The sequence below is a fragment of the Ailuropoda melanoleuca genome, chromosome 16 (genome assembly GCF_002007445.2).
Source record: "Ailuropoda melanoleuca isolate Jingjing chromosome 16, ASM200744v2, whole genome shotgun sequence".
Taxonomy (NCBI): Eukaryota; Metazoa; Chordata; class Mammalia; order Carnivora; family Ursidae; genus Ailuropoda; species Ailuropoda melanoleuca.
The window spans coordinates 83724653-83739091 of NC_048233.1; the positions used below are offsets into that span (position 1 = coordinate 83724653).

The window sequence follows — 14439 nt, forward strand, 5'->3', positions numbered from 1 at the left end:
CCCTTTTTACAGGAGAGAACTGAGGCTGTGTGTCTAAGAGCCTATGGAGCAAGTGAATGAACAAACATCACTTCTCCCAAAGGCAGTGGGAACGGAAGCGTGTATTCTGGAGTCTAGGAAAAGTTGTCCTGATGTCCACACTGAGAGAGGCGGTCATTCCCCCGTTGTGAGAATGGGGGGCATCATGTACAAAGCTTGGGAACACAGAGCCATTCCCAGTATCGAGGCCCCCAGTCTGTGGTAGCTGCTTCTTGGGCCAGCTTCCCAAGCTGCACAGCACAGTGTCTGCACCACAGCAGAGGAATAAACAGGACGCAGAGGGGCACAAAAGTCTTTCCTGCTGCCTGTCCCGCGTACCACGAGATCCACAGAAGACCAGCTCCAAGGACATAGTCGTTCCGCAACCTGGCTGGGGCCTTGGAGCAGGAGCTGAATGGGAGAATAAAAAGTACAGAATAGGGGCGCCTGGGTGGCTCAGTGGTTAAGCGTCTGCCTTCAGCTCAGGGCGTGATCCCAGTGTTCTGGGATCGAGCCCCACATCGGGCTCCTCTGCTAGGAGCCTGCTTCTTCTCCCACTCCCCCTGCTTGTGTTCCCTTTCTCACTGGCTGTCTCTCTCTCTGTCAAATAAATAAATAAATAAAAATCTTAAAAAAAAAAAAAAAGAAGTACAGAATAAAGAGGATGGTATGTTCTCAAGAGGGAAGGTGGTGTGGGGGCCCCACAGGGGTATTTCTGGGATGAAGACCCAGGCTATAGCTTCTCTCCAAGGAGATAAAAGGAGGGAGAGTCAGGCTTTGTGGGGTCCCTTGGGGGCCTCTCTGTATTAGTTTAGGCAGAAACTCAACAGACAAACTGGGTGCTGTAGGCCTCAAGGGCCCTAGGGGGAGGCTCTCCCTTTCCCAGGATGGTCCACCCAGAAGAAGCCCCTCTGGGAATTGCCTCAGTGGCCTCTGGATAGGTGTGGAAGGGATCCTGGAAGGTAGCTTGGGGGCTGTGGCTTTTGACTTAGTCCATGGTGGAGGGCCTGGATTTTGCATTTTGTCTAAATTGTGGTAAAATATACGTAACAAATTATACCATTTGGACATTTCTAACTGTACGATTCAGTAGCGTTAGGGGTATTCACATTGTTGTGCAATCAACATCCAGAACTTTTTCATCTTGCAAAACCGAAATTCTGTACTCATTCAACGACAATGCCCAAATGGGTGAACTGTATGGTATGTGAATGATAGCTCGATAATGATGATTTAAAAAGAGAATTTTTACCCAGTACCCCCCAGGTGACATTGTACCTATTTTGAGATCCAGTTCAAATGCCACTTCTTGTAGGAAGTCTTATGTCTTCCACCATTCAGGCCCCCAAATCCTCAAACGGAGCACACCTTTTCTATAAAACATGAACCCTCCACACTCCTTCTGACCTCAAGACCCTCAGAGTTTAGGGCACTAGCCCCCAGGGATCCTAGGGTGGGAGGCTGGAGCTGGTGCCCTCCTGACTCAGGCTGGGAGGCCTGTGGTCCTAGCTTTGCGACCTTGGGCAAAGCACTTCTCTTTTCTGGGCTGGGGGTCCTCACCTGGCTGTAGAAGGCTCTGTGGACCTGCTGTCCGCCAGCTTTTTCTGCAGGGATGTGGGACAGGCTTTCACTTTCTGAGCCTGGGAGGTAGGCAAGTAGAAAATTATGGGTTTTCATTTGACAGATAAGGACATCAAGGGCCAGGTGGACAAAGCCGGCTGAAGATTTCTGAGCAGGGGGGCTGCTGGCCAGCTCTTCAGCGTAGAGCCCTGTACCCCTGCCTGGCTAAACTATGGCCTTTGCTTTCTTTTGCTCCAGCAGGTGGGCACCTCTCAGGGAAGATGGCTGGGTGATCACCAAGGTATAAGGCAGGGTAAGAGACTCTGAAAATGGCCCCAGTCCCCTCCCTGACCTCAGTGTCCAAGTCTCATTGCCCATTCCTGTTGTTTACATGAACCAGTTAGTTGTTCATCCAGCCATAACTTCTGGGTGGAGCTTTCACAGTGTAGTGTAGGGGATGGCGTTAAGAGATATAAGGGGGGGCGCCTGGGTGGCACAGCGGTTAAGCATCTGCCTTCGGCTCAGGGCGTGATCCCGGCGTTGTGGGATCGAGCCCCAACATCAGGCTCCTCTGCTATGAGCCTGCTTCTTCCTCTCCCACTCCCCCTGCTTGTGTTCCCTCTCTTGCTGGCTGTCTCTATCTCTGTCGAATAAATAAAAAATCTTTAAAAAAAAAAAAAGAGATATAAGGGGTGTTGGGGTCCAGGGTCCTACGAGGGAGGGCCAAGACTGTAGGTCGGGAACTTTTGTCCAGAATGCCAAATTCCGGGGATCCCAACCCTTACCTTGGATGCCCTGCAGTAGAGTTTTGAACAAGAGACCCCACTATCACATCTTAGGGCCCAGAGGGGCTACTGGAGGTCTGTCCAGGGAAGCCAGCTCACCTTGGGTGGGATAGCAGTGCCAGGGAGCACCTCCTGTTCAAATGCTTTGCCATTCCAAGGCTGGCCCTTTAAACCCCGGACCATGATGTCACCATAGACAGCAAGGGATGGGAGGGGGACTGCAGGCCTGAGGGCGGACTGCATTTCCCAGCAGTCTGGGGTGCACCACACCTCTCCCAGCAGGCACTGGCTCACTGCAGACTATTAACCAGTTCAGTGCCCATTTCCAAGTGCGTTCGGAAGTGTCTGGCCATTCTGGGGCGAGGGTGGGATTCCCCAGCAGGTGGAATGCCTGGGGCACAGATGAAGCAGGCCAAATCTTTGGGCCTGGTATAGCACTGGGCCTCTTCCCTGCCAGGGTCCTGGCATCATCCCTAGCTTCCTGGTGCAGACTCCAGAGTCCTCTCTTTCTATGCAGTCTCCTTTCTAGAACGCGGGAGCCTAGCCTCAGATGGACCCCATCCCACTCTGCTTAAGCTTTGCCCCCAGGCCCCTGCAGGGGTTACCCCTTTGGTCTGGCAGCCCCCTTTAAGCCCTGCGGGGACTACATCTCCCAGCGGCCCCGGAAACTTCCTGACGCAGCGCTCCCCCCCTCCACTCCCCAGCCCTCGGGGAGGTGCGGGCCGGGCGGGGGGAGGTGACTTGATGTCATCCTGAGCAGCTGGGCGGCGGGTGCCGGTGCGCACAGAGCCGGGGCTCCCGCGGCGCAGCGCCGCGGTGGGTCGCGTCCCAAGACTTGAGGAGAGGTCCGCACGCCGCCGGGGTAGCCCAGAGCGCGCCGGACGCCTGCACCCCGACTTGGGGCTGAGCTGGGGGCATGCTCCGGCTCTCCCGGAGCCTGAGAGAGAATCCAGGAGCGCCGCCACCCAGAGCCAGCGACCGGAGCGGAACCGCGGCGAAGGAGAACTGAACAGCCGCCCCCTCCCCACCCTCAGCTCCCCGCTGGTCCGGGACGGAAGTCTGGGCTTCTGAGAAGTGAGTGCCCCCCCACCAGGAGGCAGATGAGGTTTGGGGGGTGAGGAAGGAGGAGCTGAGGTGGAGGAGGCTGCCAGATTTTAGGAGGGAGGGGTAGCGTGGGGATAGGGCCCCCATTCTTGGGGAAGTCGCTGGTGGCCTGGATTAGTGGAGCAGAAGGTGGCCCGTTCTGTTAGGGGCCAGGGATGAGGATGGGGTTCCCCATTCTAGGTAGAGGCTGGTTTGAGGGATAGGCCCCATCCCAAGAGGGGTTGTTTTGGAACCTGGGACCTTTCTGTCTGGGAGAAGGGCGGGACATGCTCCTGTGGGAAGGGGCTGCACCTGTATTTAGGATCTGGGCCAGGTAGGAGGGAAAAGAAGACTTGAGCGCTCGGACTTAAGCAGCCCCACACACTGTCTTTCCTGGAAGAACTGACAGGCTCTCTGTTTCTTTTGCTGGTCTCTCTGCCCTGACTTCATTTTCAAAAGAGCCAGGGTGAGAACCCCAACTGGACTCTTCGGGACCCCCAGGAAGGACCTGAGGCCTGAGCCATCCTCCTTTCTACTCTGCCTGCCCCCCAGGACTGGGCAGTTGCCGCAGGCCCTGGGGGGGGGCCCAGACTGTGGCTGTGTGCCCCCCCCCAGGATGGGCCCAAGTTAGTCAGCCTCACCCAATTCGGCATCCTTCAGGCCCAGAGGGAACCCCAGGGGCTCTGAAGGCTTGACCCACCACCTGGCCACCATGGAGACAAAGCTGCCCCCTGCAAGTACCCCCACGAGCCCTTCTTCCCCAGGACTGTCGCCTGTGCCCCCACCCGACAAGGTGGATGGCTTCTCCCGCCGTTCCCTCCGCAGGGCCCGGCCCCGGCGCTCCCATAGCTCCTCTCAGTTCCGCTATCAGAGCAACCAGCAAGAGCTCACTCCACTGCCCCTGCTCAAAGGTGAGCCCTGCTGCTGGCTGCCAGGGTACCTGAGTCCCACGGTGGGCAAGCAAGGCTGCCGTGGGTAGTGACAGGCAGCTGGGAGCTGTGATTAAAGGGTTTAGATGGCCCCTTCCAGGCCAGGGACTCCACCACTGGAGATGACCCCCACCCCCCAGCCCTCCAGCCCTCTCTGCTGACGCATGGCCTGACTGGCCTGTCATCCTTGGAGGTGGGGCATCTGGAAGTGGCACCACCCTGGGGGGCAGACCAGGGCCAAGGGTGGGGCCCATAGCCTGGGTTCCAGGAGGCCACTGCTAGGGTCCTGGAGCAGGTGCTCAGCATGGCTCCCTGTGATCACCATGTTGTCTCCCCACCTCTGGGCCACAGGGTCCCCGACTGGCTGAGCCAGAGAGCACCCAAGAGATCCTCAGCCCCTAGCCTCCTTCCCATTGCTGGCTCCTGGAACAGAGTGCCAGCTCTGAGAGGGAGGCATGGTGGCTGCGGGCACCTGTGGAAAGCCCAGGTGTCCAGGCTCTCTTACCTTGCTTTAAGTCAGGCCATCCTGCTGTCTGAGCCTGGGTTAGGAGGGAGAGCTGCAGCTCCTTTACCCTGAAGGAATGGAGGATGGGACAGGAGACGTTGGCTCCCTGCGAAGAGTAGGGGATGACACAGAGCAAGGGGTCTGAGGGCAGGGGAGGCTGCTGTATGGACTCGGAGGGTACGCCGATGCCCAGAGCTGTGGTAACTGGGGCACAGGCTCAGCGCCCTCCCTTCTCCCCAGATGTGCCAGCCTCTGAGCTGCACGAGCTCTTGAGCCGGAAGCTGGCCCAGTGCGGGGTGATGTTTGACTTTTTGGACTGTGTGGCTGACCTGAAGGGGAAGGAGGTGAAGCGGGCAGCACTCAATGAGCTGGTGGAGTGTGTGGGGAGCACCCGGGGGGTCCTCATTGAGCCTGTCTACCCGGACATCATCCGCATGGTAAGCACCTGGCCCCGGACCTCTGGGGGAGGGCTTGGGCGACATGGAACCCTACTGACCTGCTTGTGGTCCCCTTCTCCTGCGAAGAATAACCCGCCACTCTTTGGCTTAGACTCAAGGCCTCCATCTTTCTCCCCACTTCCTCCAGCCCCACTGCATCAGCCCCGCCTAGGCCCCTCAGTGCCTCCTGGGCCTGACCCATCCTGCACTTTGGCTTATGCTCTCCTGAGGCCATGCTGTGTCCCTTATCGCCATGGCCTGGCTTAGATGCTGCCTCTGCCATGAAGCTTCTCAGTGTTCAAGCTAGAAATCTCCTTTTTTGCTGACTAGACTGTCCATAGACCTTACCACTTCACATCTTGTCTTCCCCGCTGGACTGTGCCCAGTAGAAGGTGGGGATGTGTCTTGTTTACTCCTGGGTCCCCAGCCCCCGGCCCGGGGCTTCTGCATGTTCAGGTGATGATTGATGAGGAGGGAATTCAGGTGCTGAGGCTCATTAGAACTTTGGATAAGGGACCTCCTGGCTTCTGCCTTCGAGGGCTCTTCCTAAAAGAACCCTGCCCCTGCCCTTCAGATCTCAGTGAATATCTTCCGGACCCTACCACCCAGTGAAAACCCTGAATTTGATCCTGAAGAGGACGAACCCAACCTGGAGCCTTCCTGGCCACATCTGCAGGTACGGGGGCTGGGGAAGGCAGGGAGCTACGTTTCAGTAGAGGGGAGAGGGTCTCCTAGACTGGCAGGGGGGAGAGGGAGGCTGTTCCTGAACTCACCTTTTTGTCTGTCCCCTCTCCCAGCTGGTATATGAGTTTTTCCTGCGTTTCTTGGAGAGCCCAGACTTCCAGCCCTCCGTGGCCAAGAGATATGTGGATCAGAAGTTTGTGCTGATGGTGAAGTGGGGAGCCCGGGCCGGGTGGTGCCGTGGGACAGGGGCAGGCTTTCTGAGGGGTGCGGGGATAGGATGGAAGCGACCTGGGCTTGGCCTCCCCCCTGACCCCTGACCCTGGGTCCCCTAGCTCCTGGAGCTATTTGATAGTGAGGATCCCCGGGAGCGTGAGTACCTCAAGACCATCCTGCACCGGGTCTATGGCAAGTTCCTGGGGCTCCGGGCCTACATCCGCAAACAGTGCAGCCACATCTTCCTCCGGTGGGTGCCTGCTGCCTGCCCAGCTGAGACCTGGGGAGGGAGGGAAGAGCTGTAGGGGAGGAGATGGAGGCAAAGTCTCCCGGGAGGTCAGCGGGAAAGGGTATTTATTTCCATTTTACAGATGAGGAAATACACACCGAGAGAGATGAATTGGTTTGCAGGGACTAGGTCAGTCCTGAGGGCCTAGGATCAAATCTTCTGACCTTTGTGCTGAGCCATAAAGACCCAAATAAAGAGATTCTTTCTACAAATGTGTGTTGAGCAACAGTGCCCACTGGGCATAGGGGCGCACATGGCCTTGTAGTGGAGATTGGCTTTGGAGCTCAGTGGCCTTTTTGAGTTTGGTTCAAATGTTTAGATGAATGCAGGCAAATTATTGAAGTTCTCTCATCTCTAAAATGGGATTGATAGCTCTGCTCACCCAGGGACAGTCGTCAAGGTGAAATCAGATAATATCTCCAAAGCACACAGTATGTAGCTCTTTGACCAAGGCTGGGACTCTGAAACCTTAGCTCTTACAGTATTGGCTACAAAATAAGTGAGACACGATCCCTGTCCTTCAGGACCTCGGAGTCCATTAGATCCCCTGACTATTAACTTTGGGGCAGTTGTCATTGAACTGCTGAGGCTTGATTTCTTCATCTGTATAATGGATCTAATAAGCGCTATTTCTCAGGATAATTTTGGGAAGTACGTAGCACAGAGTAGACGCTCTTAAGTGTTTGTCATTCTTTCAGTTGAAAGGCATAAAGAGCACGGGATGCAGGCTAGGTGCTGCGGGCCAGAAAATGAGAGTTAGGGTCTGGGGGGAAGAGGCAAGTTGGAATGCCTCATAGAAGAGAGCTTTGAGCACCAGTGCCTGGGCCAAGGAGGGTGATTCAGAGGTGGGCGTGGAGCTCAGTGGGGCCTGGTTTGGGAAGGGAGCTCAGCCTCTGGCTTGAGAGAGAGTTGGATTAGTGTGTAGGGAGGGGTGGCAGGCAGGCTGAGAGGGGGCTGGGCCTGCTCTAACTGCTCTGAGCCCTTCCGCATCCTCCTCTTCCTCTCGCAGGTTCATCTATGAACTCGAGCACTTCAATGGTGTGGCTGAGCTGCTGGAGATCTTAGGAAGGTGACTCTCTCTGGGCCTCGGCTGGAGCGTCAGGATTCTGGGAGGAAGGACTGAGGCCTGGTCATCTGAGCCCTCCTCCTCTCTTTTGCCCCCTCCTCAGCATCATCAATGGCTTTGCGCTGCCCCTGAAGACCGAGCACAAGCAGTTCCTGGTCCGGGTCCTGATTCCCCTACACTCTGTCAAGTCCCTGTCTGTTTTTCATGCCCAGGTAAGGCCCAGGCCTGGCCCTGCCACAGCAGAGAGATCCCGACAGAGTCAGGGCAGCCGTTGGGTCAGCCCGACACTCTGCTCCAGCCACACTAAATCACGAACTCAGGGGATCTTCCCTCACCTTCTTTTTCTTTGCTAATTCTGTTCCATCCAGTTTAGAGAACTTCCGCGACGTTTTTAAGGCTGATCTCAGACATCAGCTTTGTGAAGCCTTCCCAGCCCTTTCTCTCCCGACCTGCCCTAGGCAGGATTAAACCCTTCTCTTTCCATGTTCCCATAGATTGTGATGTAAATTTCAGTTATGGAAACTTTTGTGGAATTTATAAGGGCGAGTTTGCTGCACGTTCCCCCTCAGAGAACATGGTTGTGTCCCTGCACACAGAGCATAGCATGGTGCCCGGCACATCCTAGGTAGTCAGTCAGTAAATGTTTGGTGAATGAGAGTGGAGACACAGGAAGGGAGCAAACATCTGGCATCCTGTCATGGTCCCTTCCTGACCCCAGTCTTCTTTCTCTCCCCCACCCCCTACCCCCTCAGCTGGCATATTGTGTGGTGCAGTTCCTGGAGAAGGACGCCACCTTGACAGAGCACGTGAGTACCTCTGGGGGGAAAGGCAGGCCCCACCCCTGCAGGTCTGACTCCTTTCTGCCTCAACTCCCACAGGTGATCCGGGGGCTGCTCAAATACTGGCCAAAGACCTGTACGCAGAAGGAGGTATGAGGAAGGGCTCTGATGTCCCCCAGAGGGGGGTCAGGAGGGCTCTGGTTCTGGAGGGCAGTCAGATGTGTGTGGGGGGAGATGGGCACTGCTGTCTCCTGTGTCCCTACCCCCAGGTGATGTTTCTGGGGGAGATGGAAGAGATTCTTGATGTTATCGAGCCCTCCCAGTTTGTGAAGATTCAGGAGCCCCTCTTCAAGCAGGTGGCCCGCTGTGTGTCCAGCCCACATTTCCAGGTATGAGGTGGGATCAGGTAGGGATGGGAGCCAGGATATGGACTAGGAGGGCTGACCGGTGGACCTAACACAGCTCCCTCCACCCTCAGTTTCTCCTCTGGACCCACCAGGGTCTGATAATGGGGAGATGCTGGACTTAAGGACAGGAGACCTAGGGTCAGGCCTCAGCTAATGCTCCCCACGAGCTAAAGGGCCCCGGGCAGTTAGTTTGCCACTTGAATCTGATGAAGCTTCCTCATCTGTGAAGTGGACCCCAGTGATCTCTTCACAAGGTGGTGATGAGGACTAAAGAGAGTAGAGTGCCAACCTGTTTGGTAAACTGGAGTGTGCTCCAGAATGGGTTCTTATCCCGGCTCCCCTCTTCTTAGTGGCTCTTGATTTCATTAGTACCACTCCAGTGCCCAGCCAGGCGGTTCCACTCCCTCAGGCTGGCTATAATTGCTATTTTCTTGCAGACTTTTACCCATTCGTATGCGCCTTAACATGGTGGAAGTCAAGTCTTCCTCTCAGGGACTCTGGCATTTAAGTTTATGAAATACCTCATTTGAGTCTTACAACAGCCCTGGTGAGATAGCTATTATTAGCCCCCTTTAGCAGTTGAGAAGACTGAGGCTGAGAGGTTAAATGCGTCAGCCTAGGTCATCTGTCCAGTGTGTAGTGGAAGTAGGATTCAACCCTGAGCGTTGGACTCCATATCCAGTGCTCTTTTCTCTTCACTGCATTGCCTCTTCCAGTGGGTCAGATGAGCCCTGATGAGTGGGTGTGTGGAGGACAGGGACCCTGGGTCTCGGGAGTGGGGGTGGCAGGCCTGGGAAGCCACTACCAGGCGCTCACTCTGCCACCCTGCTGCCCCAGGTTGCAGAGCGGGCTCTGTATTTCTGGAACAATGAGTATATCCTGAGCCTCATCGAGGACAACTGCCACACTGTGCTGCCTGCTGTGTTTGGGACCCTCTACCAAGTCTCTAAGGAACACTGGAATCAGTGAGTGCCTCGGCTCTGACCTGACCCACAAAAGCTGGATCCAGGACTGGCGAGTCCAGAGCTGGGAGGATCAGGGATGGGAAAAGGGGCAGGTTGAGAGCAGTGCCTGTGGTGTGCAGAGCTGCATGTGTGTTTGGGGCACAGGGGCAGACAGAGTGCTAGGGAGGGAGATGGTGCCAAACTGAAGTTGTTCCCATTTCCTCACCCCTCCCTGTACCCTGCCAAGAACCATCGTATCTCTGATCTACAACGTGCTCAAGACATTCATGGAGATGAATGGAAAGCTGTTTGATGAGCTCACAGCCTCCTACAAGCTAGAAAAGCAGCAGTGAGTGTTGGGCTGGTCATGGGGGGAGAGTGGGGAAAAGCAGGATGGAGCCAGCTCCTCGTGGTTGGAGGGAACCTAGGAGGACGGCCCCACATCCTCTGAGATCGGATGTTTCGTCTCTCCCTGTGTTCTGCTGGCCGTCCATGCCCAGCTCCCCACTGCATCCTCCAGTCACACTCCCAAGTCTTCCTCCCCTTCAGCTCCGTGACCACAGGCTGAGGCCGGTTTCCCAGTGCTCCTTCCCTAAGTGGAAGGTCCCATAAAGTCCCTCTCCAGTTGGGTGATGGTGAGCAAGGCTGGACGGTAGGTGGGCCCAGGTAGGGGAGCTGCCTCACCCTCTCTCCCCAGGGAGCAGCAGAAGGCCCGGGAGCGTCAGGAGCTATGGCAAGGCCTGGAGGAGCTGCGGCTACGCCGGTTACAGGGGACCCAAGGGGCCAAAGAGGCACCCCTCCAACGGCTTACACCCCAGGTGGCCACCAGTGGGGGTCAGAGCTAGAGATCCCCAAAAGGGGAGGAGCTAAATCCAGAGCTATCAGTCCCTCTGTCCCCTCTCCTACCCAGGGGCCCAGAGAGACACACACCTACCCCTGGGCTTGCCAGAGTGGGCTTGGAGGGCTCCCTGCCTGGCCCAGCGTGGGCAGCTTTCACTGTGGGGAGAGGAGGAGAGGAGATGGTGGTCCTGGCAACAGAACTCTCAGGCCTTTGTGGCAGGACTTGACCAGGGCAGGCTTGACCAGGAAGCTGCCACTGGGGACTGCACCTGCCCCGCAAAGCTGGGCTCCAGACTGCAGGCGGGTTCCCACCCTGCTCCTGCCTAGAGCAAGGGGACTCAGCCCCTCGCCTGCCCCATCTCGTGCCAGCACGAGGTCCTTCCTCACCCTACCATGGGATCCATGGTTTATTTATTCTCCCCAGCTCACCCCCAACACATACCCCTGGGGCATCCTCTTTCCCTCTTCTCCCTCACCCTGTACTTCCTTGTCCCCTTTTTATTTATTGGGCAGGGGGAGGGGTGAGGGCACAGGCAGAAGAGATTCCCCGTGTCCTAGGGTGGGGGTGTGTGTCACAGTTACCATGGTCTGTCCCCCTTCCCCTGGCTGGGGGTAGACTTAATAAAAAGAGAAACTTGAGAACTGCTTGCTTTATTTAGGGGTAAGGACAAAGAGAGGAGTGAAATGATGGCAGACTGGTTAGGAGGCCAGGCCGAGGCAGGGGAGAGGCAGAAACTGCCCTCTTCTCAGGAGGTGCCAATACAGAATCTTAAGAGAGCTGTTGTCCTCAAGGGGCCTCAGGATATACAGGATATACTCCAACTCAAACCCTCTGACCAAGGCGAAGGAGGAAGGGAGAGGGTGGGCTAGTAGCGCGAGAGGCGACACATGTCACACTGGCAGGCCCTGGCCGTGAAGATCTCCAGCTCCTCCCTCCGGTCCCCCCCACACTGCAGCTGCACCTTCACCTGCAGGAGAGGGGGACCCGTGTTCCATTCACCTTCCTTGGGCCATCTTAGATGCCCATCTCCTCTGTCTCTCCCCACCCCCAAAGAGCCACTACTAGGCTGGGCCCGCTCACCTTCTTTAGGCCACTGATGGTACAGCACTGAGAGACGGAGGTCACGTTATGTCGATAGCCACTGGCCACCAGCACGGAGTACCGGGAAGGGAAGGCGCTAGACTCACAGTGGCCCACACAGGCCTGTGCCACATGGGAGCCCTGGCAGGTGCCTTGGCGGTCACTTCGCACCGTCACATTGAAGGCTAAAAGGAGACAGGCGAGTGGGAGACAGTGCCTCTGCAAAGCCTCACCTAGCTCTTGTCCCCGGAACCTCAGTGTGGGTCCGTGGAGGGTGCTGCCTGCCCGTCGGTCCCGTCCATTAGCTCTCTGCTCCCGCCCAGCTGTCTGCTCCCCGGGTTACTCACGGTGCAGGTGGCAGCCTGGGATGGCCGCCTGGCGACCCCAACCTTCCGTGACTGCCAGGACCAGCAGGCAGAGGAGCAGCGTTTGGGGGGATGCCATGGGGATCTGAAACACAGTGGGTAGATAGCTGTCTCTAGAGAAGTGTGCAGGTGGGAGGGGGAGGTCTTCACTGTGTACGTCCAGGTGAATGAGCCAGGGTTAGGCTGCTCCTTCTGACTGGGCTGCAGCAAGCCTGTGAGCGGGGCTGTCTTTTCCCTGTAGCTGCCTTTGGGTGCATGGTGTGTCTGCCTGTGTGTCTCTTGTGATGGGTGTTGAGTGTGTGCAGCTGTCAGCCCACTGCAGTGATTGTCCCCTGGAATCTCCTCTACCATCTGGAACACAAACATCTGCCTCCCTCCATCTGTCCCATCTGCAGGCCCCAGGCCCTCCCCGGGCTCCTCCTGCCTCAGGGGCCTTACCGCCTCCAAGGCCCAGGAACTGAGTGGCTTGCTGAATGAGTTCCTCAGGTCTTCTGCTGGTCTCCAGACAGTGCTGGCTCTCCGGATTTTTATTTGCCAGGATCTGGAGCCACGCCCTCTTGGGGATCAGCTTACAGGCCTGCCTCCCTGGCAGAGGCCTCAGAGCAATCCCACCTGGGAGATCCAGCTCTTCTCTGAGGTGTGGTCCTCAGAGAGTGGCTTCTGCTGCTTTCTGCTGCCTGAGGTCCAGGGCTGGGGGAGGTGAGTTGTGGAAAAAAGCCCAGGAGCTGGTGGAGTGGGCAGCTTGTGTGCAGTTGGGGAGAGAGGGATCAAGACTGGGCTGAGTTGTGGCCACCAGGGTTCTTCTCTCCTTTGCTGTAGGACCTTGAGCAAGACACTCCCCTGTTGAGGGCCTTGCCACCCCAACCTTGAAGCTACTAAACTCACCCCTTCTTGTCCCTTATCCACTGCACAGGGAGGATATTTTTATGGACAAGGGAACTGACACCAGTAAGGGCCTCCTGAGAGATGCTTGGTGGCAGAGTTGGGGAGAATGGGGGGTTCTAAGTCCATTTCAGAGCTTCATTTTCACTCGTCATCCTGGAGGTCAGCCACAGAGTGGGGCTCCCCCTAGTCCCTGGAATAACAGGGACCTGACTCCTGGAACAGTCTGAAGCTGTTAACCCCAGCAAAGCCCATCGTTTAGTCCAGCTCTGGCTCTGGTTTTACAGGTGAAGCAGCTAAGGCTTAGAGAAGGAAAGTTACTAACGGTCACACAGTTAATGTCAGGCCAAATCTGCGCTCCGTACATGGTACTAAATTACACTTGGGGCAAGAATGTGGCAAGTTGGAAAAGATCCCTAGTCAGCAGTAGCTGCACGGGCTAGGTAGGGTAGGCTAGAGATCAGAAAGAAGCCTATGTTAATTTGGCCCCCTACACCCCAGGGCCACTGCCTCACTGATTTGCTCAGAGACGCAGAGCCAACCACACACACCACCCTAGCCTGAAGGTGCCTGAGAGCTCATTGAATCCTACCCCTTCACTGTTCAGATGAGAAAATCTGAACCAGAGAGGAAAGTGACTTTGCCAAGGCCTCACTGTAAGCTAGTCAGAGTCAGAATGGCACTAGGCTCCCTAGATTCTGGAGTGGTGCCTTTCAGCAGCTTTGTAAAGCAGGCCATGTTCAGGACAGTAGGACAAATGCTATAAACGCAACTTGTCCTTAATCTTCCAGTTCCCTTTGGGCCCTTCTCCCCTCAGGACCCGGGCCTATCTACAGCAGCCACATCTTCTCCCAGCAGCCAAACAAGGGGACCCCAAGGGACCTCAGCATTCCAGCCCCAATTCTCCCATTCATCATGGAAATCTTCCAGCATCTGACAGACGATCAGCTCTGTTTAAAGACTAGAAGTGACAAGGACTCATTATCTCACAAGGTGGCCCATTCTAATATTGGACATTTATAACAGTTAGGCTCCTTTGTTCTGAGCTAAACTGAGTTTCCCTAAATTCCCATCTACTTAATCTTCTGTGGCCACACCACACAAGTCTAACCTGTCCGTCCCAGACTAGCCCTTGGGTTACATCAAGTCAGAGCTTGGGTGCCCTGGCCTTCTCCAAGAGCCCTAACCTGGGCTGACTTGCAGTTAATCTGAGAAGCTAAACTGCATTACTGTCAAAAGCCAGAGGGATAGGTGAGTGGAAAGCATTTATCTACTGAGGGTGCAGTTTGGGACCAAACTGGGTGAATTCAGGATAGATGATATCTTGAGGGTCGGCAGGGCTCAGGAAAATGAGTCTTATGAGACCCCATTCCCTAAGCCCTGGTGGGGAGGCTAAGGCTCAGGTTTGCAGTCAGGTGCAGACCCCACCCACCCAAAGCATCCCGCCACCAATAACTGGGTAGACCCAGGGGAGGTTTCAGGCATTGCTTCCCTGTATCTTCAGAGAAGAGTTTGCTCTCTCTCTACTTCAAGAAATTCAGTCAATAACGCTTCATAAATAATTTATTATCA

The 14439-nt window shown here is 56.0% G+C and overlaps 2 protein-coding genes across 3 annotated transcripts; one reads left to right on the forward strand and one right to left on the reverse strand.

The window, feature by feature from the left end:
• The first annotated feature begins 3083 nt into the window (after positions 1 to 3083).
• On the forward strand, positions 3084 to 11178 carry PPP2R5B (protein phosphatase 2 regulatory subunit B'beta). Of its 2 annotated transcripts, XM_019796912.2 has the most exons (14): positions 3084 to 3437; positions 3906 to 4357; positions 5121 to 5317; positions 5892 to 5993; positions 6115 to 6207; positions 6334 to 6464; positions 7513 to 7572; positions 7673 to 7781; positions 8322 to 8375; positions 8448 to 8498; positions 8618 to 8737; positions 9593 to 9720; positions 9947 to 10048; positions 10397 to 11178. In XM_019796912.2, the coding sequence occupies exons 2-14, from the start codon at positions 4159 to 4161 to the stop codon at positions 10542 to 10544; spliced, it is 1494 nt and encodes a 497-aa protein (XP_019652471.1). In that variant the 5' UTR covers positions 3084 to 3437; positions 3906 to 4158; the 3' UTR covers positions 10545 to 11178. The 2 variants fall into 2 exon arrangements, with proteins under 2 accessions (XP_019652471.1, XP_019652470.1); XM_019796911.2 differs by having other exon boundaries at positions 8322 to 8498.
• A 9-nt stretch (positions 11179 to 11187) lies between these two features.
• GPHA2 (glycoprotein hormone subunit alpha 2) lies at positions 11188 to 12549 on the reverse strand. The gene is made up of 4 exons (XM_002916660.4): positions 12424 to 12549; positions 11968 to 12070; positions 11621 to 11805; positions 11188 to 11507 (listed from the first exon to the last, which is right to left on the reverse strand). Exons 2-4 carry the CDS (start codon positions 12062 to 12064, stop codon positions 11406 to 11408), a joined length of 384 nt encoding a protein of 127 aa, XP_002916706.3. The 5' UTR covers positions 12065 to 12070; positions 12424 to 12549; the 3' UTR covers positions 11188 to 11405.
• Positions 12550 to 14439: the final 1890 nt, after the last annotated feature.